Source organism: Tauraco erythrolophus, chromosome 2 (assembly GCF_009769465.1).
Source record: "Tauraco erythrolophus isolate bTauEry1 chromosome 2, bTauEry1.pri, whole genome shotgun sequence".
In the NCBI taxonomy this organism is placed as follows: Eukaryota; Metazoa; Chordata; class Aves; order Musophagiformes; family Musophagidae; genus Tauraco; species Tauraco erythrolophus.
In genome coordinates, this window is record NC_141466.1 from 2,794,177 (window position 1) to 2,817,116 (window position 22,940).

The window sequence follows — 22,940 nt, forward strand, 5'->3', positions numbered from 1 at the left end:
AAGGGGCGGTAGCGCTAGCGGCAGCCCCGCCCGCGGTGCCCCGCTGCCCGGCCCCCCGGAAACACGGCCCGCGCTCCGCCGGTGCCGGCCATGGAGCAGGAGGAGGAGGCGGCAGCAGTGGCCTGGATGGACCAGGCCCTCGATGTGGTCAGTGCGGGCGGAGGCTGGGGCGTTGCCGCCGTCCCCCTCAGCCGCGGGCGGTCGGGCTCCGCTCTGCCGCTGTGGGACGCCTCGGAGGCGGCCTGAGGGGAGGCGGGAGCCCCGGGAAGAACGGGGCCTCGTTAAGGCCTGGCTCGTCCTTCCCGCAGCTAACGCCCTGTTCCTTGTCTGTCCGTGTCCGTCTGTCCTGCAGGCTAAGGAGGCGCTGGAGAAGGGGGAGGTTCCCGTCGGCTGCCTCCTGGTGTACAACGGCGAGGTCATCGGGAGGGGCGGCAACGAGGTGAACGAGACGAAGAACGTGAGTTGATGGCGGGGGGTCCCGGTCCGGCGCTTCCACCCCCGGCCGTGGCGGCGGCGGCTGGGGAGAGCACGGACAGTTCTGGGAAAGCGCCATTTCGGCGCCCGCCGCGGTGGGGGAGCGGGCGGGTGCAGAGCAGGGGCGATCGTCAAGTCGTGGTGTAAACCGGAGGCGCCCTGGGCCCTGGGAGGCGTTTGGGTTTCAGCCGTGCCCTCGGGAGGCCTCCGAAGTCAGCCGGGGGTTGAGAGTGAGACAGGCGTGACCTGTGCGGCCTTTCTGTCGAAGTTCATAGAACGACAGAATGGTTTGGGTTGGAAGTGACCTCAGAGATCATCCAGTTCCAACTCCCCTGCCATGGGCAGGGACACCCTCCACTACACCAGGTTGCCCAAAGCCTCATCCAACCTGGCCTTGAACACTTCCAGGGATGGGGCAGCCACAACTTCTCTGGGCAACCTGTTCCAGTGCCTCACCACCTCAATGTAAAGAATTTCTTTCTTATATCTAACCTAAATCTCCCCTCTTTCAGTTTAAAGCCATTGCCCCTTGTCCTATCACTACACGCCCTTGTAAAAAGTCCATCTCCAGCTTTCCTGGAGCCCCTTTAGGCACTGGGAGGCTGCAATAAGATCCCCCCGGAGCCTTCTCTTCTCCAGGCTGAACAGCCCCAACTCTCTCAGCCTGTCTCCATAGCAGAGGTGCTCCAGCCCTCGGATCATCTCCGTGGCCTCCACTGGACCCGCTCCAGCAGCTCCATGTCCTTCTGTAGCTGTTCTGTTCCATAGACACTTCAGAAGCAGCGTACGTTGTTAGCAAACTGGTGGTTTTGTGTCACGTGATAAGGCTATCCAAAAAACGATGGAATATACATTGGAAATCCAGCTCTGTTGCTTTTCTAGGAAAACTGCCGTACAAACAAAGGAATAAATGAACAATAGTCTAATTTTGGAAGGGATGAGGGAAAGACAACGAGTTGGGAAGTTGCATAGAGTTGCAGAATGTGTAGGCTAACAAAATCTGACGTTTAGTTTACAAAAATTGTTCCTTAGACAAAGTTGTTTTTTCTAAACTATATTGCCTGTAAATGTTAGACATGATGCTTGCAATTTTAGCCATCAAATTAGATCTTATACATGCTGAGAGACTCATTAAAGGCAATAGGGATTTTATGCAACTGGAAGTTTTGTATAAATGCATCTGATTGCACAATCTGACTGTAACTTACATTAGATGTCTCACATCTGAAAACATATAATGAAAGGTGAAAACGAGTCTTTTAAGTTCAAAAATGTAACAGTAAAAACGCATCATGATACTAACTTGTGCTATGGGACAATCCATAACATATTAAAATAATTCTAATACAACTCAAGAAAGATGACAGAGGAGCTGGTTATTTCTAGTTAAATCGGTGTAAACATTGTGGGGAAGCAGACACTTCTTGGGAAAACTGTGCCAGAGATACTAATGCTGTGTAAAAATTGACTGATAATAAAATCAGAATCAACTATTAGTGAAGCTTTAGGACTCCCTTGATATTAACATCAGGGTTGCCTGAAGGTATGTACTTAAATCCAAGCAGCCTGATTTCCAAAACTCGTCTGCATTTTGGAAACAGTTAAACTGTTAATATCTTTAAAAGCCAGTCCTTTTTTTTTCAATTTCTGTTTAGCTCAAGTTTCAATTCTTTTGTGGCTTAATTTTCATAAATGCTTATATTACAGTGTTTGGAGATGCTGGGTACTCAGTGCTTCTAAATTTTGTATCAGATGCTTAATTGCTCTGTTTAGTCTAAAAGAAAATGTGAGCTTGAAAGAAGCACTTACTGAGAAATCTGAATGCAGGAAATTGTTTTCAGTTCGTCCTAATGATTTCTGGCATTATTTAGGAACAATCCTGGGGGGGGAAAAAACCCTCTTGAACTATTGAGGCAGTTCCAGCAGACACCATAAATCTGTCAAAATCCATTTTGAAACAATTTCTTGTCTCACCTCACATTGGAGGACTTCTGCAGAATATCATTCCTCGGATGGCTAGAAAACATCTGATTTCCAGTTTTAAGCTTTTTATGGTCCGTTTGTATCTCTCTGTTCTTGTGCCAGCATCATCCTTTATTTTACATAGCTTGGAGGTCTTTAAAGTCATATTCCCTTTTGGCTTTTGTTTTTCCCTGTTTTCCCCAAGCCAGCTGTTTAATCTCCTCTCAGAAGGTAGGCTTTCTTTCGGTCTTCATTTAATAAGTCTTGTAGACGTCCGTTCCAGCTTTGATTCATCTTTCTTGAATTCACTTAATCAGAACTGCATACTTCATTCCAGATGGATTTTCTCTTGTGCCTTGCTTGATAGCAGTAATACTTCCCAGTCTTCCTGGAAATAAGTCCACTCATCTTTTCTGAAGCTGCTTTGGTCTTTACTGCTGTTTTGTTATTCTTAATTTGTTGTTTTGGTTTTTTTACTCCATCTATAAGGCCATCCCCTTCTTGAGTGATACTCTAACTTTTCTCTTCTGGTGATGTTATTCATCATGTGAAAGACATCATATCTTCAACGGTTTTCTGTAGGTGTTTCTCCAGTTAATGCCAATGTCACAACTGAAAACATTTAAGCAAAATTATCTTTGAGCAGCTTTGCTAATTAGCTCCCTCTGGATAAATATTTCCCCTTTCAATACAGCTTCTTGTCTTTGCTGCTCACCTTACATTTCTTGTGGTATGCTGTCTTCCCCAGACTGACAATAGTTTCACCTGTTGTGCTGTGCCAGGTAGAAGTTCAGAGAGGTGAGACTGGTGTTTCTCTTGCCTTAGAAAAAACATTTGTCAAAGAAAGTTACAAGATTAATTTAGTGTCAGCTATGTTATATAAATCCACATTGAATTTTATTTAATTCCCCTTTTAGAGACTAGCCCTTATAATATTACCTTCAAAGTTTGTTGTGTTGCATGTTTTGCTCTTGAGACTATCCTGGTTCTGTAGGTCAGAATTGTTTGTCCTTCAGCCTCATGCACAGGTTCTTTGTATTTTTCTGACAGAGATGATCTATCAACTTGGGGTTTTGCCCCTCATCCCTCTTCCATGCCATAGGCAATTTCATCATTTTAATGTCATAATTCTGTGTACCACATGCTGTAATTTCTGCTTCCATACTCTTATTGTGCCTTTTGACCATGTTCTCTGTGTCATTTTTACTGAAAAGGCAAAAGTATTTTGGTTTGGAGTAGTACTATAATTATTTTCGAGTGTCATCTCAAGGTCATTATAGTAGCTCTAACTCCTTTTTCACATGTTTTGTCTCAAGACATTTTAACTCTTTATGTAATTTGTTTTGCAAGGTTGACGTTTGGCAGTTCTTCCTTTAGCCTTTGCTGTTGGCTTTTTTCACTCCTCACAAACTTTCTTTCCACTTTTAAAAAATGGTCATCTAGCCAGTTAGATGTGCAGTCCTTCCTCACAATTTTGCCATTGCTCAGGAATCAACTTGCCACTAGGTTTGTGTCAAATAGATTCCCTGTCTTTTCCTTAAGTAAGTCTCCGCGTCCTCTGATTTAACTGACTGGAGTTAGGAGCAGGTAGTGTCTTCTGTATGCCCTCTTTTGTTCTGCTCCTGAACTGCTCATTTTGGCAAAAATATTTAGTTGCTGAAAGCTCTCATTTTTTTTCATGGAATCACAGAATGGTTTGGGTTGGAAGGGACCTCAAAGATCATCCAGTTCCAACCCCCCTGCCATGGGCCGGGACACCCTCCACTACACCAGGTTGCCCAAAGCCTCATCCAACCTGGCCTTGAACACTTCCAGGGATGGGGCAGCCACAGCTTCTCTGGGCAACCTGTGCCAGTGCCTCACCACCCTCAGAGGGAAAAATTTCTTCCTTATATCCAATCTAAATCTCCCCTCTTTCAGTTTAAATCCATTGCCCCTTGTCCTATCACTACACACCCTTGTAAAAAGTCCCTCTCCAGCTTTCTTGTAGCCCCTTTAAGTACTGGAAGGTGCAATAAGATCACCCCGGAGCCTTCTCTTCTCCAGGCTGAATAGCCCCAACTCTCTCAGCCTGTCTCCATAGCAGAGGTGCTCCAGCCCTCTGATCATCTTCGTGGCCTCCTCTGGACCCGCTCCAGCAGCTCCATGTCCTTCTTGTGTTGGGGTTTTCAGTCTGTCTCCTCTCACCATGCATGCTTTGTTTCTGCCCTGGCCCTCTTCAACATCTTTGTCGGTGACGTGGACAGTGGCATGGAGTGCACCCTCAGCAAGTTCGCCGATGACACCAAGCTGTGTGGTGCCGTCGACACGCTGGAAGGGAGGGATGCCATCCAGAGGGACCTCGACAGGCTGGAGAGGTGGGCCTGTGCCAACCTCATGAAGTTCAACAAGGCCAAATGCAAGGTCCTACATCTGGGTCATGGCAAACCCAGGAACAAATACAGACTGGGTGGTGAATGGATCGAGAGCAGCCCTGAGGAGAAGGACTTGGGAGTACTGGTGGACGAGAAGCTCAATATGAGCCGGCAATGTGCTCTTGCGGCCCGGAAGGCCAACTGCATCCTGGGCTGCATCAAGAGGAGCGTGGCCAGCAGGTCGAGAGAGGTGATTCTCCCCCTCTACTCTGCCCTCGTGAGACCTCACCTGGAGTACTGCGTCCAGTTCTGGAGCCCCCAACATAAGAAGGACATGGACCAGTTGGAGAGGGTCCAGAGGAGGGCCACGAAGATGATAAGAGGTCTGGAGCACCTTTCCTATGAGGACAGGCTGAAAGAGTTGGGGCTGTTCAGCCTGGAGAAGAGGAGGCTCCGGGGTGACCTTATAGCGGTCTTCCAGTACCTCAAGGAGGCCTACAAGAAAGATGGGGAGAGGCTGTTCAGGAGGGCCTGTTGTGATAGGACAAGGGGTAATGGTTTTAAAATAGAGAGAGGTAGATTCAGGTTGGATATTAGGAAAAAATTTTTTACCGTGAGAGTTGTAGAACACTGGCACAGGTTGCCCAAAGAGGTGGTGGATGCTCCATCCCTGGAGACATTCAAGGCCAGGTTGGACGAGGCCCTGAGCAACCTGATCTAGTTGGAGATATCCCTGTTCCTTGCAGGGGGGTTGGACTAGATGACCTTTGAAGGTCCCTTCCAGCCCTAATCATTCCATGATTCTATGTCAGGGACACGGCCGTCTACTCTTTGGAAGTTATTTGCAAAATTGTTGATCATCATCACATTCTTCCAGAAGAAGTTGCTGTTGGAAGAAGGAAATTTGCATACAGCTGTGGTTTTGTTTTATTTTATTTTTTTTAGGAGCATGGCTGTGGCATCAGCTTTTCAAAATAGTCAGACATGTCATTACTTGTGTTCATTGGGCAATAGTGCAACAAAAGTGTGTAAGGCGTTTGTTTTCAGCAGCCTGGCGGTACAGCCACAACTGGTGCCAGTACTGTGTTCCCTCTGGCAGCTCCCACACTTGCTTGTTCACGGTCTTGCCTCAGACCAACCTGAAGATTTTCTTGCTTATAATGTATGTGACCCTTCTCGACTAGAATTCTTTTTTTTTTTTTTTTTTTTGGCATCTTTATTCCCAGGTGTGATGCAGTGATTTGCTTCCCACTAAAATGCTGTCTGTCTTACATCTGCTCTTGATCCATGCAGATTTCTCCTCTGTTATCTTCTCTTGGGTCATTGTAGCGTTTGTCTTTGCCCAAGTACAGTACATGATAATTCAAAATGAAGTGTTCTTTGCACTCTTAAATTACTAATGAAGCCACAAGATAATATAGAACCTTGAGCTTCAGCCCCCTTTACTGTCACTTGTTAATTCTTGTCCCAGATTTAGAAGGCAAGCTTTTCAGGGCGGTGGTGGCATCTTTATTTGTCTATAAACTATTTGCCACAGTTTGGGACACTACTTTAAGGCTTTGTCAAGGCTTTTTCCCCACTGATGTCAGCTTCAAATAATTTCTCCTTGGAACACTGTTTGCCACTAACACATTCTCTTTTTCCCTTGCTACTCTTACCTGCTTTTGTTTTCTTGGCTTTAAAATAACACATCAGATTGGGGAAGTTAAAAAATAGTAGGGGCTTATAGAAGTTTATGAATTGAGTCAGTGACTCAAAAATCATCTTTTTTGAGTGTTTTACACACAGCAAGTCAATAAAAAAGGCTACCCAGTCATAGCTCAATACAAAATGAAATCTTAACACAGACCTAGAAGGTCAGTTTTTCCCCCATATCTTGTCTTTAAAAAGAGGGACCTTTAGCAGATGCTTAAGGAAGGAGCTCGAGAAACAGGAAGAGAATAGTGGAAACCTTCCCCTTGCATATTCCTTCCATTTCTGAAAGTGAATAGCTTAGAGACTTCCAGAGCTCGAGACTGATCTGGATCATTGTTTCTGATAGCTGTCTGTGCACATCTCCTCTGCGAATTTGTCTAAACCTTTTTTGAACTCATTTGTGTTTTTGGCTTCCATAGCATCCTGTGGCAATGGGTTCCACAATTTAATTACATGCTTGGTGAAAGAGTACTTCCTTTTGTTTGTTTTAAATCTGCTGCCCGATAATTTCATTGGGTGCCCGCTTGTTATGAGAAGAAATAAATGACAATTTAATATTTCCTTTTCCACATTTTTCTTGATTTTTGTAAACCTCTACTGTAGTCATCTTAACTTGGAAAACTAATGACTGTATCTGGTGAGTTGAGAGCCATAGGCTAGGTAGTCTCTGCACGGAGGCTGGTCTGTAACTGCATAATTCCTTCTCACCCTGGGGTGAATTTTCCATGGCGTTCCCATGTCTTCATGAGGTGAGATGACCAAACTGGTATGTGTTACTTAAGATGTGAGTGTACTGGAGTCTAGTAATATTTTTGTATTATGTAATCTCTTTTGGGTAGCTGTCTTCTATTACCACAGAAACCCATAGGACTTACAGCAGCTGCATGTTTTTTCTGAACTTGCACTCCCAAGATCAGCAGAGGGCTAAAAGCTACTCGGTGCACCCAGTACAAAGCAGTGCTGTAGGTTAGAGGCATGTTTTCTTTTGGTAGTGAAGGCTTACTGCTTTTATGTGCTTTCAATTCCTGCTCAGAAGTTGAAAAGCCAATCTGGTATTCATGTCTCTTCTGATCTGAGGGGCACAAAATTAGAATAGCCCCAACTTCCACTTGTGAGTTGCAGTAGCTGTACTAGTTCTGAGGCATTGTTCTGCTGGAGGGCATTGTGCTTTGTGTCTCCAGAAGGTGTGACCACTGAGACTTCAGCTGGTTGCCCAAAGCCTCATCCAGCCTGGCCTTGAACACTTCCAGGGATGGGGCAGCCACAAGTTCTCTGGGCAACCTGTGCCACTGCCTCATCACACTCACAGTGAAAAATTTTTTTCTTATATCCAATCTAAATCTCCCCTCCTTCAGTTTAAAGCCATTGCCCCTTGTCCTGTCACTACACGCCCTTGTAAAAAGCCCCTCTCCAGCTTTCCTGTAGCCCCCTTTAAGTACTGGAAGGCTGCAATAAGATCCCCCCGGAGCCTTCTCTTCTCCAGGCTGAACAGCCCCAACTCTCTGAGCCTGTCTCCAGAGCAGAGGTGCTCCAGCCCTCGGATCATCTTCATGGCCTCCTCTGGACCTGCTCCAGCAGCTCTGTGTCATCTTGGATTTAAAAAGAGAACTCAATCTTCTTCTGTCTTTTTGTAATCAGGTGTATGCTGCAACCCCTACCTGTTACTTGAGAGACTGAACTGTACACGTGCATATTCCCAGGCAGCGTTAAACCTGATGCAAACCGAAAATACTGTGTCTACACAGTAGGCTAAGCAGTTCCAGAAACATGCTGAAATTATTGCATACATTCTGTGCAAGCACAGTAACGTCATCAGAGGGAGGAAAACCTACCAGGTAGGAGCAGTTTCTTAGTGCTTCCAGAGAATTAACCTGGCCTGCCTTCTTGCTCCTGGAAACACATTGGGCTCGATCAGGTGTTCTGTTGGGCTTTGCGTGTCCCTTAAGCCCCAAGCAGAGCTTTCATGTCATGTCCTACTATGGCATGACAGAGAGAGGAGAACTTCTGAGCAGACTCCTCTGCCCAGGAACAGGTAAAAGAAAAAAAACCTGGTTTGCACTTGTGGATCTTGTGTGTGCTGCATATGAGACTGAGGTTGAATACATATTGAGGATTTCAATAATAACAATAATTTTACGATATTGTGTTTTATTTCATTTGTATCTGGTACAAATAAGCCTAAAGCTATGAATCACTGCAGACTTGAAGGAAATGTTTTTTTTTGTCTCCTAGGCTACTCGACATGCGGAAATGGTGGCAATCGATCAGGTCCTTGACTGGTGCAAGCAGCATGACCGAGATTACACAGAAGTGTTTCCACACTCAGTGTTGTATGTAACTGTGGAGCCTTGCATCATGTGCGCAGCCGCCGTGCGCTTGATGAGTATCCTTCCATGCCTATTCATGCGGGAAACCCCATGTCAAAATGTTACTCTCTTGGCAGTGAACCCACATGGAAGGACTTGGTACTGCCAGGCAAAGCCAACAGAGGGGCCGTTTTATGGTTTGAGAGTCTGCGCCCACCTCCGTTTACTGCGTGGTAAATAGTGGGAGACTCAGGAGTGAAAAAGAAATGATGGAGCTATGACAAACACAATTTATCTTAGGGATGTGAAAATACACGTCAGAGGTGTTACTGTTACTGTGTAAAGTGGTTGAGGGAGGTGATTCTGCCCCTGTACTCTGCTCTTGTGAGACCCCCCCTGGAATACTGCGTTCAGCTCTGGAGTCCCCAGCACAAGAAGGACGTGGAGCTGCTGGAGCGGGTCCAGAGGAGGCCACAGAGATGATCCGAGGGCTGGAGCACCTCTGCTCTGGAGCCAGGCTGAGAGAGTTGGGGCTGTTCAGCCTGGAGAAGAGAAGGCTCCGGGGTGATCTTATTGCAGCCTTCTAGTGCTTAAAGGGGGCTACAGGAAAGCTGGAGAGGGGCTTTTTACAAGGGCGTGTAGTGATAGGACACGGGGCAATGGCTTTAAACTGAAGGAGGGGAGATTTAGATTGGATAAAAGGAAGAAATTTTTCCCTCTGAGGGTGGTGAGGCACTGGAACAGGTTGCCCAGAGAAGCTGTGGCTGCCCCATCCCTGGCAGTGTTCAAGGCCAGGTTGGATGAGGCTTTGGGCAACCTGGTGTAGTGGAGGGTGTCCCTGCCCATGGCAGGGGGGTTGGAACTGAATGATCTCTGAGGTCCCTTCCAACCCAAACCATTCCATGATTCTATGAATGTGACAATCAGTAAACCATGGCTTTGTACACCTCTGCTGTGGGATTCGTGCTTCTCCTTTTCCGAGGAAGGCTGGGTGTGCCTCTTCAGCAGTGCATCTTCCATTACTCAGGAGTAAGTTCTGATTTTATGGGGGAGGAATTGTAGTGCGAACTAATTTAGCTTGAAAAGTACAAGCACGTTTTAGTGAAACTGAATTACTACTTAAGTCAGACTACTTTACTTCCTGCTTGCTTTTCATTTAATGCCTTAACTCTTTCACATAAATTCCACGGGTCGTATATGGCTGTCGAAATGAGCGATTTGGAGGCTGTGGCTCAGTCTTGAGCATCTCGTCTGATGATATGGTAGACACAGGAGAACCATTTGAAGTAAGCTGTAAAATGTTTTCCTTTGTTTTTCAGCTAGGGTACTGTGTCTGGCTTCGTTACCATGCTTTGAGAATGTTATGCATCAGTTTAAGAGAACAACGATGAAAGATGATCAGAAGTCAAGTAAACTTGACTTTACAAGAAAATAATGTAAACAAATTAAGTCCTGAATTTAAAGAAAATTGAGGAGAAGCCTGATGACAATCTTAAAATATTTAAAAGGATGCATCAAAGGGGAAAGGAAAGAATTATACTTATGGAACAAGGTAAGGAATAGATATATGTAAAATATGTGTAATCCTTAGAACAGTAAGTGTATGCTGCAGGAAGAGATGAGGGAAAAATTATTTTAAACTGCAGAATGTACAAATGCATAATCAATAAAGATCAAGTAACAGCAACTTAGTAAATCACTGAGTTTTAGCATCTTTGTCATTTAAGGAAGGCTGACAAGCATTCAGTGGAGGTACTGTATACATAAATGTAGACATTTTACGGCTTTATATTAGTTTACCTATACACCTGTACCTGCATATAGATGGAGAGTATTTATAGTGTTATATTTATTGCATTAGACGCAGTTGTAGCTGATCCTGCCTTGTATAAGGATACTGATTAGGGTTCTTGCAGTTCTTTTCCACACTTAACATTTTTGATTTAAATAATGTAAAAAATAAGTGATATATTTCAGCATTGTAAATAAGCACTTAAGGCTCAAGGTTTAGAAAGAATTTTAGTCAGCAAGACAATATAGTCCAGTATAAACATACTAAGCATCTTTCTGTCAGGGTGTTTGTGAGACTAGCATCTGAATTAAATTTTATAGTCAGTGCTGGAAGAGTGTTCATTTGCTAACACTGGCACATGGTATTTGATTTTTCTATATGTTCAGAAAAAAGAGAGGAGAAGATTCTTGCTACTACAGATCCTTTGTTTCTGTGGGCAACTGCAGTGGGATGTATAGGTGTAATTCATTATTTTCTAGTGTGGGTGGAGATTCAGTAGTGTTACTGACATTTAAATGCTTTATCATTAATGTTCAGGGCCTGGAAAAATATTTTTGAAAGACCAAAACCATCTGAGAGGTGACTGTTAGGAATAAAGAGTAGGTGTGTGGACATACATTGTCTGATAGGAATCTTATCTGCAAATACCTAGGTGTATGTCTGCTTGAAGAGTATATGAAGTAAGTTGGAAACATGTTAACGAGAAAGAAAAAACAAACTTTCTTAGGAACTTCTGTAAAATTTTTATGCAATCTCCAATTTCTAACTAAGTTATTAGGGAAGTTATTTACTTTGCTAAACCTCAACCTAGTATTTTTCCAATGTATGAGGAAAACATGAAAAGGAGATTTTCTGACCCCAAGATAGTTCAAGGTACATGTTAAATCAGTGGAATAGACAGTGCAGTTGTTGACAATTATTCTGTGCTTAGGGCATTATTGTGAAGCATAGAATATGTTATTCTCAGATGTGCTCATGATCACCATTCTGATTTGAACAGTGCATTTCTGGCTATCGCGCCAAAGAAGCAGTGGAAATGTTAAAAGCTTTCTACAGACAAGAAAATCCCAATGGTAGGTTTCACGTTAATGGATCCGGTTTGATCCCAGCCTAATTTAAGAGAATGCTGGCACTGGTGTTACTGTAGTTCACTTCTGATGGTTTTTCTCCCTTTCTGTTTCTTCTTGGCAGCACCAAAATCGAAAGTACGGAAAAAGGACCATCGTAATTAGCCCTACGCTGATGGGAGACAGAAACTTACCCAAAAAATGAGATGGGAAGTTTTATTCAGCTTCCTGCTTTTTTAAAAACGTACAGTCCAATTAAACTTGGTCTAATGTTCTGTGTAGAGTTTTTATCAATAGGATAATTCCTACCTGTCCCTGTGTTTCTGTGTGTGTGATTTCTTGTTATCATACGTGAACAAGCAGAAGTCGTGGCTGATTTTAGAAAGAGGAAAATTGGTGGTTCAAGTTCACTTGTTTACAGCCAGATGGATCCATTAAAACGATGCAATTCTGTACAGCACATTCTAGAGTATTTTCTTTCTTTCTGTCTGTGGAGAAGCATCTTGCTTTTCAATAGTAAATGTTTGCTTAGGCAAATCCAAGTAAATCTCTTGGAAAATTACATTTGTAAGACCTTCACCGTGCATGCGTGTGTGTATATTTAATCGAAAGAGGCGAGGACTTTTGCAGTCCTTGAAGATTTGAGGTAAGACAATGGTGATGGTTCTTCATTGCTTTTTGTGCTCCCCCTAGCATAAGCCAAATTTTCAGACATCGCTTCTGGAAGTCACACGTACCCATGCAGACAGGTATATCTGCAGAATCACGTCTCAGTCTGTGTGTGCTATTGCTAATAAGCATAAGCAAGCATCCTTTAGCTGCACAGCATCTTCATACAAAGTGGTGGAGAAACTCTTTCTCACAACTCTTTTTAGACTGTCCGCCCCTCTCGTGAATATTAGTATTAAGAAATGCTTTATCACTAAGGATCTGCTCAGAAGTTGTTCTCTGCTACTAAACTATAGTAACAGATGGGCAGATACGTATGAAAACCAGGAAATGAAATTAGGAATAGTATGAAGAAAATATCTTTGCAATGTTTATCTTTTTGTAGCGTTGCTTGGTTTGTCGTTTCCATGCACTTTGCTTGCCCACGGAGTCGTTTATAATCCAGAAGAGGGCCTTACAGTTCCACTGAGGAATTAAGAATACAAGTACGGTTCGATCTCGATGCGGTACCTCTTGGTGGATACTTAGCTTAAGCATGAAACTTAGTAGTTTATTTGGCTGATATTCAGAAATTTGAGAAATGCCTTTACTTTTTTTTTCAAATGTGAGTGATTAGAATTCTGTGACTCTAAAAACTGAATACAATTAAACCTTTTAGATGTTTCAAATAAATACTTTCAAAAGGGTTGGTTTTTAATACTGAAGCATTATTTTTTAAAATAGTATTAAAGCATTATTTTGTCACCATGGCTCCTAATAGCTTAGAATTTGTATTTTGTGTATGTATTTACTTATTGTTTACAAAGTGACATGGGAAAGAGGCATTTTTATCAGAATAGCTATTTTCAGAGTTTAGAAATAGTATTCCTTTAACTTCAGCCCTTTAACTGGCACCTGTGACCTATCCTATTCTCCCATTACAGCCCTCTGAATGTTTTCCTTTCTATAACCAAAAGAAGTTTGCAGATTTTGTGAGCTGTGGACCTGTGAGAGCTCATCAGCCAGACAGCTATTTAGGAAAAGGCCATTTTTAATGACTGCACTGCCTTTATCGGAAAGAAACGATCGCATCTGTGGTCATGGTGTTTGGCTGGTGATGTGATAGCTATCTATCTATACAGATGCATACATTCAGTTCTCAACTGGATCATCATTTTCTTACACCTTGAAGACATCGCTGAAGTCCAAATTTAATGAAGATGATAGACTTCTGGCTTGTCACTGACATTCGTGACAGTAGGAATTGAACCTTACATATTGTTTTGGACCAGGACCTACATCTCTTGGCACCTGTTCTTCTGTAGAGTGGCTAAGAACGCTTTCCTTCCCCACTGCCTTCTTTCAAAGAATGTTGTTAGCATTCAAGAGTGTGTGACAGTAGGAGCCTTGTAAATAAGTAGAAAGATTACTGGTAGGAGCACAAAACCCACTTAAAAGCTGTGTCCAACTCTGCAGTCCTTACAAGTGGAGCAGAAATATTTTGTGACAGCAGTGAGTGGTGACCTGCCGTTTAGAAAACAGCTGAACTCCTGCTCAAAGCCAAAGGAGACTGAAGAGGGTGACAAAAATAAAATTCTCCTAAGAGCGATGAGGGGTAATAATGTGCATCTTAGAAAAGGGCATGAAAGGGGAATAGCAGAGCAAGATAAAACCTATTCTGTTACAGAAAGGTTATAAAAGATGCTCCTGTTTATAGTGTAATGTGTGAGCAAAAAAAACCCCAGTCTAGTATTAAGAGGCATGTTTGGATGTGTTGTTTTTTTTTTTTTAAAGTATAATAATTAGTTTGGGGAAGAAACTGCTAAAAGATTACGCTGAAGGCAAAAATGTATCCCATTCTCCTTTTAAAATCCTATTACCTGTGTGACTAAGAATAAATGCAGTTGCGCAGACATTTTTATAAAAGAAAGAAATGAACTTGTGTTTGAAGACAAGCTGCTCATCAGGGCCATGCCATGACCCCGGAGCGTGCCTGGGGCAGCGGTCCCTGACTGATGTGCTGCAGCTCTTCCGAAGTGTGAGCGTTGAGAGTTGGATTCACAAACTGGAGAGCTCCACAAGAAATTACGGAGATTCTGGGCAGAGGGCTCTAGGTTCAGGCTCAGAGAAACATCTCCATGGCTAAGCTCAGTGCAGGGGCTGGAAGAAGGCAGTTATAACCCAGTGAGGAGACCAGTTTCAGTGGTCCAGATCAGAAAAGGAACTTAGGAAAGAGAATTGGAGAATACAGAAAAAATGGTAGAATCACAGAACGGTTTGGGTTGGAAGGGACCTCAAAGATCATCCAGTTCCAACCCCTCTGCCATGGGCAGGGACACTCTCCACTACACCAGGTTGCCCAAAGCCTCATCCAACCTGGCCTTGAACACTTCCAGGGATGGGGCAGCCACAACTTCTCTGGGCAACCTGTGCCAGTGCCTCACCACCCTCAGAGTGCAGAATTTCTTCCTTATATCCAATCTAAATCTGCCCTCTTTCAGTTTAAAGCCATTGCCCCTTGTCCTATCACTACATGCCCTTGGAAAAAGTCCCTCTCCAAGAGGAGAAGAATGTGAGAAAAAAATTGGACCATTCTTGGAACACTTAGTCAGCGTGAAGGAGACAATTGCTCATGGCTGTGGAAGCACAGGCTTGGTTTGGACCAGTTGCTATCAAATAAAATTCTGCAGCAAACCATGCCAGAGGCACCCCGGGAATCAAGAGCTGATGGGACCAAGAGCATTGCTGTCTGCCTGCTGGGGACCTGGGGCTCAGGCTTTGGCACTAGCCCTAAAAGTGCGTCAAGGGCAACGACTTCAGTTGTTACTGCCACCTGGAACACTCAGAGCAGTGGCTTATAAATGATGCTGTTAATATTCCCATTGCTTTTACTTAGTTTTATCCGTTTGTATCTATGGTGCCACACAGCAGGCCTCAAGAGCAGCAGAAAATAGATTCCACAGGTTTATGGAAAGATGTTTAAATACTTCGCGTCACCGTTTTCCCCTTACTGCTTGATCTTCAGCATTGCATTTACCTTGGACTGCATTTTTGCCAGCTCATACAAGCAAACATGATTTTATTTCAGCTTTTGGTTTGCTTGTCAATAGTCTGACATCAAAATACGTTGCAGCAGCTAGGGAGGGCAAGGAAGCAAACCAGCACGGCTTTGTCTCTGCTAAACCGATTACGATTGACGATCCAAAGCTGTAATAAATATGTCTTGTGACTCGCACGCTAGAGGAGAGCCTCAATTTAAATTATAGCTTTGGGTTTTGAAATGCTCACTGATCCATTCCATTCCCATTAAGAGCGCCTTCCGCTCTGCGAAATTAAGTGATATCTTTACATGACAGTTTAATTTAATTAATTTATTTTTCGAGATGTACGTTCAGCGTGTTTCTCCATTAAGCTTTTGAAATGTCTGTAGGTCCTATGCATTAATGTAAATGCGCCGTGGCCCATAATTACCTTTGGCAGGCTCAGGGCACTGATAAAAAGATTACATTTTTAAAAACTAAAGTCTTCAAACTTCCCCGGTGCTTGGCAGGAAATCTATTTCTGTGTTTTATTTGGAGCAAGGCTGAGGAGCCTGCAGCCAGCAGCTCCAGTGTAGGCAGTAACTGTTAGATTTTAGAAGAAAATACACTTGACACTAAATGAGAGAAGGGGAGAGGAAGACAATTAGTGTGAGAGTACTAGAAGCAGCTGTTTGTTTGTTTTGCCTCCTGGCTGCCAATATATACTCTTATCATTAAAGTGCATCTATAAATGGGGTATTTTCTCTGAAATTACTTTGCAAAACATGGATCTTTGTCTTTTTAAGGGGCTGCCCCAAAGTGAGGTTATCTTCCTCTTTTCACAATAGCTCTGAGCTAGCCAAGAATGCCGGATTCTCCCCTTGCCTCCTCCTCCTTCCTTTCTAAAAATGAACTTTTCAGGGAAATGAGGAATTCAGAGAAGTTTGAAGGAGAGCAGATGGCCAACAGTGATCCAATAGGATGTAAAACTTCAGTTAGGTAGTCACTTGGCAGGCAAGCACAAGTAAGCCCGTGATGTTTCCATAGTGATGTTTTCACATGGTGCCTTCCTTTTGTCTTTTAAAAAAAGTCTAAGTGATTAAAAAAAAAAAAGGGGAGAGGGAGTGTAAAATAAAATGAAGGGCTCTGTAGACCTGAACGTTTAGAGGGTGTGATTAACTCTGCCCTTCCCAGCGACGGGGACTTGGGCTCGTTGCCCAAGTGGGGCACGGGGGAAGGATTGTCGTGGCACTTCTCGCACCTTCGGAGCTTTCTCTGTGTGCGAGGAGGCAGCGTGATAAGAATTGATGCTCCCCATGACTTCGATGCCTACTTTCTCTTCTGAAGTCTGAGAGGTAGCTGTTACAGTCACACAAATTTGTGAGGATATAAACAACTGCCATTATCTGTGCAGCCATGTTGTGCGAGAGAAAACGGGGTTTGTAGGGAGAGGCAATAGCTTTTATTAAGCCAAATGATACAGTTGGAAAAACCAGGCAAGCTTTTCATAGCGACACCAAGTTCAAAAGCTTACCAGCTTTTTCCACACACCTAATGGAAGTAAAACAAAAATAAGTAAGCACGTGTTTGTATATACCATCCCCATCTTCCTGCAAACCTTGCTTTCCTTGAAAAAAAAAAAAATCTTGACAAATTTAAGCAGGAAGAGAGCTTGTAGGAGACTGGACTCCTGGTAAGCTCTGCTCCTAACTCCCCAGCAGACCCGCTCTGCTGGGGACAGGTCAGTGCACGTGCCAGCACTTTGTGAAGACCCAACGCAATTGTCCCTTCCCAAAAGCCTCCCGGCAAGGTGCAGAATGCAGCGGCTCATTTACTGAGCCCCTCGCCCTCGAGCAGGGGACTCCCCCAAGGAGAAGCAGCTTCCTAGGAGGAGTTCTGTGGGATGGGGGAGAGTAGTTCACGTTACCTGTGGTTTAGGAATCACAGTGTGAACTCCCCTGGATGCCATAAATGAAATCAGTTTAGCCTGGGACCAAAATTCCCTAGCTGCTCCCCTGTGCTCTGGCCTGACCTGTATGCTCAGAGCTCCCCAGCAAGGAAACCCTCCACTTGTGTAATGGCCAGCCTCCTGTCACTAAACCTGACCCTGGAGACAGCAAATACTTGATTTTTTTTTTTTTTTTAAATAAATTAGTTTTCTTACCCTCTGCAACTTCTCTCCAGTCATGCTGTGCAGCACATGCACTGGCAGCACCAGCCTGAATGAATCATTCAAAACTGTACCTGTCTGGTGTACTCTTTAATATTTAAACATGTTTATCTCATCAGGGAGCTCCATCGGGATGCTCAAGCTGCCAGTGACAACGGGGAGGGCTGGAAACTCTCAACCACGGTTGCAACAAAACTTTGATTACGTCCAACACGGGGCACTTCCAGCACAGTGAAGAGCAGCAACGTCGGTGTGGGCAGCTGCAGCTCGAGGAGGTTCAACCTGTGGGGTTCCAGAATCCTGGAAGTGCTACAGCGCCAGAGAGGGCAGTGAGGGAAGGGCATCGTGATGGGCTGGAGCTGGGCTGAGGGAAGGGGCTCGGATTTGTCCCTTTCCCATCTTTGCCTTAGCCCTGTGCTGTGGCTGTTTCCTCTGTGCTCACTCACTGCACTGTGTTGTACTGGAAGTCTATTTGGTTCATTCCTGCGAGTCTGAGTCAATGTAGGGCAAGTCTTTAATCCTCCATCATTCAGCGTTCAGCTCTGGAATCCCCAGCACAAGAAGGACATGGAGCTGCTGCAGCAGGGCCAGAGGAGGCCATGAAGATGATCAGAGGGCTGGAGCACCTCTGCTATGGAGACAGGTTGAGAGAGTTGGGGCTGTTCAGCCTGGAGAAGAGAAGGCTCCAGGGTGATCTTATTGCAGCCTTCCCGTACCTAAAGGGGCTACAGGAAAGCTGGAGATGGACTTTTGACAAGGGTGTGTAGTGATAGGACGAGGGGCAATGGCTTTAAACTGAAAGAGGGCAGATTTAGGTTGGATATAAGGAAGAAATTTTTCCCTCTGAGGGTGGTGAGGCACTGGAACAGGTTGCCCAGAGAAGTTGTAGATGCCCCGTCCCTGGAAGTGTTCAAGGCCAGGTTGGATGAGGCTTTGGGCAACCTGGTGTAGTGGAGGGTGTCCCTGCCCATGGCAGGGGGGTTGGAACTGGATGATCTTTGAGGTCCCTTCCAACCCCAACCATTCTATGATTCTGTGATCATCCCCTGCAGCAGAGCTACAGAGCACTCCCGTTCAGAGCACTCGCCCGTCCATCTCAGATTTCCGACCGCTATCCGGCAGCGCTATTCAGCAGCCGTCAGCACTTGCCTGCGTGCCCCAGCTGTGGTTACAAACCCGACGCTGAGATACCTTTGTGCCTGGTCCCATGCCAAGCTCAGCCCGGCTGTACCAAGGAACGTGCCTCCCTATCCATCTCTGCACCCTCTTTTCTCTCCTGCTGCCCTCCGCAAGCAGCGAGGAGCCTCTGCCCTCCTGCCTTTCTGCCGCTCTAGCTAGAGCAATGCCAATTCCAAGAAGGAATAACCCACAAGGAGCCTAATGAAACAGCAATCTGGCATTAAGATGTGCATAGAGTTGCCATTTAGTTAAATTGACAGATGACATTTGGAACGTGCAGCCCTTATTCATTTTTTAAAGCTGAATATTCTCTCTTTGCCGTTAGTCTTAAAGTCGATTTCCAGCCCAGACAGGGCCAGCTGTGCTTTTACACATTTTCTGGGCACAAGGTCAGATTTCTAGCAGCCATAGGATTTTTTTTTTTTTGCAATGATCTGGACAATTCATGAACAATAAACAATTACCTGCCTCCCAGATTACCTTAGATTCTACCTTTATTTTTTCCCCTGTATATTCTTTATACAAGAAAAAACCAGAAGATTTTGACAAACAGTTTTTAACCAACTTGAATGTCATCATCTGCTACCTAGTCCCACTTGTCAACATTTTTGTGTATCTACAACAAGAAGGAGCCAAAGGGAAGCTCCAAACACCTTCAGCAATAGTTTAAAATTCATGAACGAGCAACAAAGACTCAGCTTTCTTAGAGACAAACACCTCAGACATTATATTTTAGGAACAGTTAAGAGCTTGAAGGGACTCAGCTCATCCAACTCAAAAGCACAGAAATCATGGTAAAGATGTGATATTCCTTTACACCTTCAAATTGCTGTCAACACTTCCAACAGCATACTTCCATAATGGATAACTTCCATTTCCAACTCCAGAAATACTCAGAAGAAAGAGGTGCCCAAACTTGATCAAAGTTGTGCTCCTAGACAAGCACTTGGCTGTTACCTCATATGCTTCTTCATCAGTTTTATTGATAAAGGTTCAGAGAACTCATCTGACTTGTTTATTTGGTTGGAACTAGATGATCTTTAAGGTCCCTTCCAACCCTAACCATTCTGCGATTTAATGTATTTTCAAAGTTACTCTAACACTGGGATGTCATTCTACTACAGCAAAGCTGTCACTTTAGCTTATTTTTGCACATAAAAGAGCAAAAATTAAGCCTTCCAATATGCAGAAAAGTTGATAACTAGATGGCTACTATTGACTGAAGGGAGGGAAGCACCTTCCATGGGTGCACGCCAGGCACAAGCGTGGAGAAGATAGCAGAGTTCCATCTCACATCTTTTCCATGACTAAACCAAGGTTGGCAGAAGGTAAAGACTCTTGACAGGCACTTTCTCCAGCATCTGAGGCAAAAGAACCTGAGAGCGTGGCCAGCAACCCTCTCACTCTCACAAATCAGATTTGCCAGGAGTCACAGCCGCAGGGGAGCCACGAGAGGAGCAAAAGCCTGTGGAATGTTTGAGTCACAGTGAGGCTTTCTTTAAGTTTTGGGCTTTTTTTAAAAAGAAATCTTAAATGATTTACATATGAATTGCTTCTAATGAGGACACACAAGCTCGGTTTTCCAGCAGGCTTTCAACAAGGCCCAAATTACGGATACAATTACACGGCAGAACACTAGACTGAGATCTTCATGGTTTTTATGTCAACAGTGAAGTCAGCCACTGCTGGTGGGTGGGAAGCAGCTCTCTTTAGGGATGTTGAGCTGGTTGATTTTCTGATTACTTTGGAGAATTTTAAAAATAGCAAATTATAATAACAGGCCTATAGACTCTGTAGCAGCTTTCTGATTAATGTGAACCTCAAGATCTGTGCTAAGTTCTTGTCCGTAAGGTATGCTGCTTAGACATTTTCTAGATGCTATTTTAACCTGTCTTCTGAGTCACATTAGTCAAAAGAATTGGCCTGTAATTTAATTATTGCAAATGGTGCATCAGTGAGTTATTTCCTAGGAAAGAGAGGTAAGAAAACCCAACACTGCAATTAATGTTGAAATGGAACCCTTTTTCTTTGGCCTTATGAAAATTTTTCCGAACGACAGGAGCCAAGTGAGACTGAAAGAGTTTAGAAAATTCTATTAGAAAGTCATCTTCACCCAGAGCTTTCCCAGAGACCAGAGGTTTTATGGCTCCTTTTTATTTCTTCCTCTGCTATGGGACTACCTAACTTCCCTAATTTCCTGCAGAATTATAGGTATTTCCAATTTACTTAAGAGACCTTGAGTCTGTTCAGCTGTGCAAATGACTCAGATTAGTTACAGGATTTTAGAACTCAAAAGAGACATCCTTAAGGTCCACAGGGTTTATAGCTGTACAACAGATGACCATGCATCGGAATCGCATAACACCCTACACTTTCTTTCCTGAACTGTGCTGCCAGCAGTTCCCAGACATTTCCTCTTTTTCCACCATTTTGTCAGCAAAGCATTCTCCACTTTTGCTTCCCACAGAAATGTGAGTACAATGCAGTTGTGCACCTGAGTCCCATTAAGCAAGAGACCCTCACTATATTGCTTCTTCATAACCACACAGCTTGATGATTTAGAACAGTAACATTTAGGACCTGAGCAGATTAAACAATAAAATCATGAGCATAAAGGATTCTCGACGAGATTTGGAGACTCTCCCAAACTGAGGTGAGGAACCTGGAAAGCTTTTTAAGCCCTATTATAATGTCTGAAAGCATCACGAGGTGAAGACCATAGTAAGTTCTGTGATCCACCCTTCCAACCTTCCTTCTATACCATCGTCTTTCAACTCCACTGTGTATCTTGTGGGTGCTTTGGGCTGTCCATACTCTACAGATGAAGAGCAGGCTTTGCTGCACGTGCTGAAATACAGTCTGCCCGTACCTGACTCATCTGAACCACCTTGGACACACATCAAGGCAGTGAGCATGCCTTTTCCCTTCAGAGATCTCCAGAACATAGCCTGCAGCCACGCAGCATAGGTGCCATAAGCTGTTTAGGTGGCACACAAGGTCTGAACTCATGAATGAACTCAAGAGCCCTCTTGCAAACAGTTGAGGTCTGCTGTGTGTAGACCATCCTACCACTTAGCAACTCCGCTGAACTAGGCTACCATTGCCTCAACGCTCTTCAAATAGCATCCTCCAGGGATAGTGTTTCATGCAATCTGTGAAACACCCAAATGATATTTCAATTTGGCCTATAGAGTGTGCTTATCTTCTTCCTGACAAAATAAAAAGGTCAGAAATAGAGAGGAACAGGAAAAAAAAGAAGGCATGGAAAAGAAAAACTCAAATAAACACGAAAGATACAGCAAATCAAAGCGTCACAAACACAAAATGGTAATATGCAACACCATTAAAGCCTTGATCCTGGGAAATGTGTAGGGCACGCAGGAGCCCGTTTTGCTTACAAGGGAAGAAAACAGTCCTATTTCCAACACGTTTATCTTCTAACTTCCTTTTGCTAAAAACATGTTTGTTTTTAAATTAATTACTTCGGGAAAAGGCAAGAGAAATGGGTGCGGTGGAGTTGGAGGAAAAATAAATACTGTGAGTTTGAAGTAATTAAAAAAATGACCCATGCACACATGGAACATGGTGGAGACCAGGTTTCACTCTTCAGCTATTTCTAGAGGCCAAAGAAGAACAAACTGTCTGAACTAGTTCTACCCTCCATAGCAGGTCACACCAGAAGATCTGTACTCTTTGCCTGTCACAGTAGAGAGCAAGACACAAGGAGATGTAATCAAAATGAGCCACGCAGTCTACATACTCCAGGTTTTTGACTTGATCTTTGCAGTAGTTGATCTCTAACACGTGCTGTAGTGGGGCAGACTCAAAGTGTGACATGCCAAAGCTTGGGATTGGACTGGATGCAATCTTTCTGCTGTGGGAGAGCTAGCTGTTAAAAAATATTTCTAGTATACTCTGCTCTCCACCACTTCTAGCCACTTTCTAGAAACGAGTGAGCTGATGCATGTGTTGGCAGGTGGCTTCACTACTCTAGGTAGACTCATAGTGGGAAATCCCACCACTATAAAAATCACTTCTCTCTGCCCACCCTTCCCTTCCCTCTTTCCCTAGAAGTCCTGCTAGCTTAACATATCATAGAATCATAGAATGGTTTGAGTTGGAAGGGACCTCAAAGATCATCCAGTTCCAACCCCCCTGCCATGGGCAGGGACACCCTCCACTACACCAGGTTACCCAAAGCCTCATCCAACCTGGCCTTGAACACTTCCAGGGATGGGGCAGCCACAACTTCTCTGGGCAACCTGTGCCAGTG

General features: G+C 44.1%; 1 protein-coding gene across 1 annotated transcript; it reads left to right on the top strand.

The window, feature by feature from the left end:
- Nucleotides 1-79: 79 nt before the first annotated feature.
- On the top strand, nt 80-12,110 carry ADAT2 (adenosine deaminase tRNA specific 2). The gene is made up of 6 exons (XM_086632025.1): nt 80-147; nt 353-457; nt 8,718-8,868; nt 9,971-10,077; nt 11,584-11,656; nt 11,775-12,110. The coding sequence occupies exons 1-6, from the start codon at nt 91-93 to the stop codon at nt 11,813-11,815; spliced, it is 534 nt and encodes a 177-aa protein (XP_086488151.1). The 5' UTR covers nt 80-90; the 3' UTR covers nt 11,816-12,110.
- Nucleotides 12,111-22,940: the final 10,830 nt, after the last annotated feature.

Coding starts and splice junctions, on each gene's coding strand:
- ADAT2 (XM_086632025.1), top strand. CDS start 91: ATGGAGCAGGAGGAGGAGGCGGCAGCAGTGGCCTGGATGGACCAGGCC. Junction 458..8,717: donor AGGTGAACGAGACGAAGAAC/GTGAGTTGATGG, acceptor TTTGTCTCCTAG/GCTACTCGACATGCGGAAAT. Junction 11,657..11,774: donor CAGACAAGAAAATCCCAATG/GTAGGTTTCACG, acceptor TCTTCTTGGCAG/CACCAAAATCGAAAGTACGG.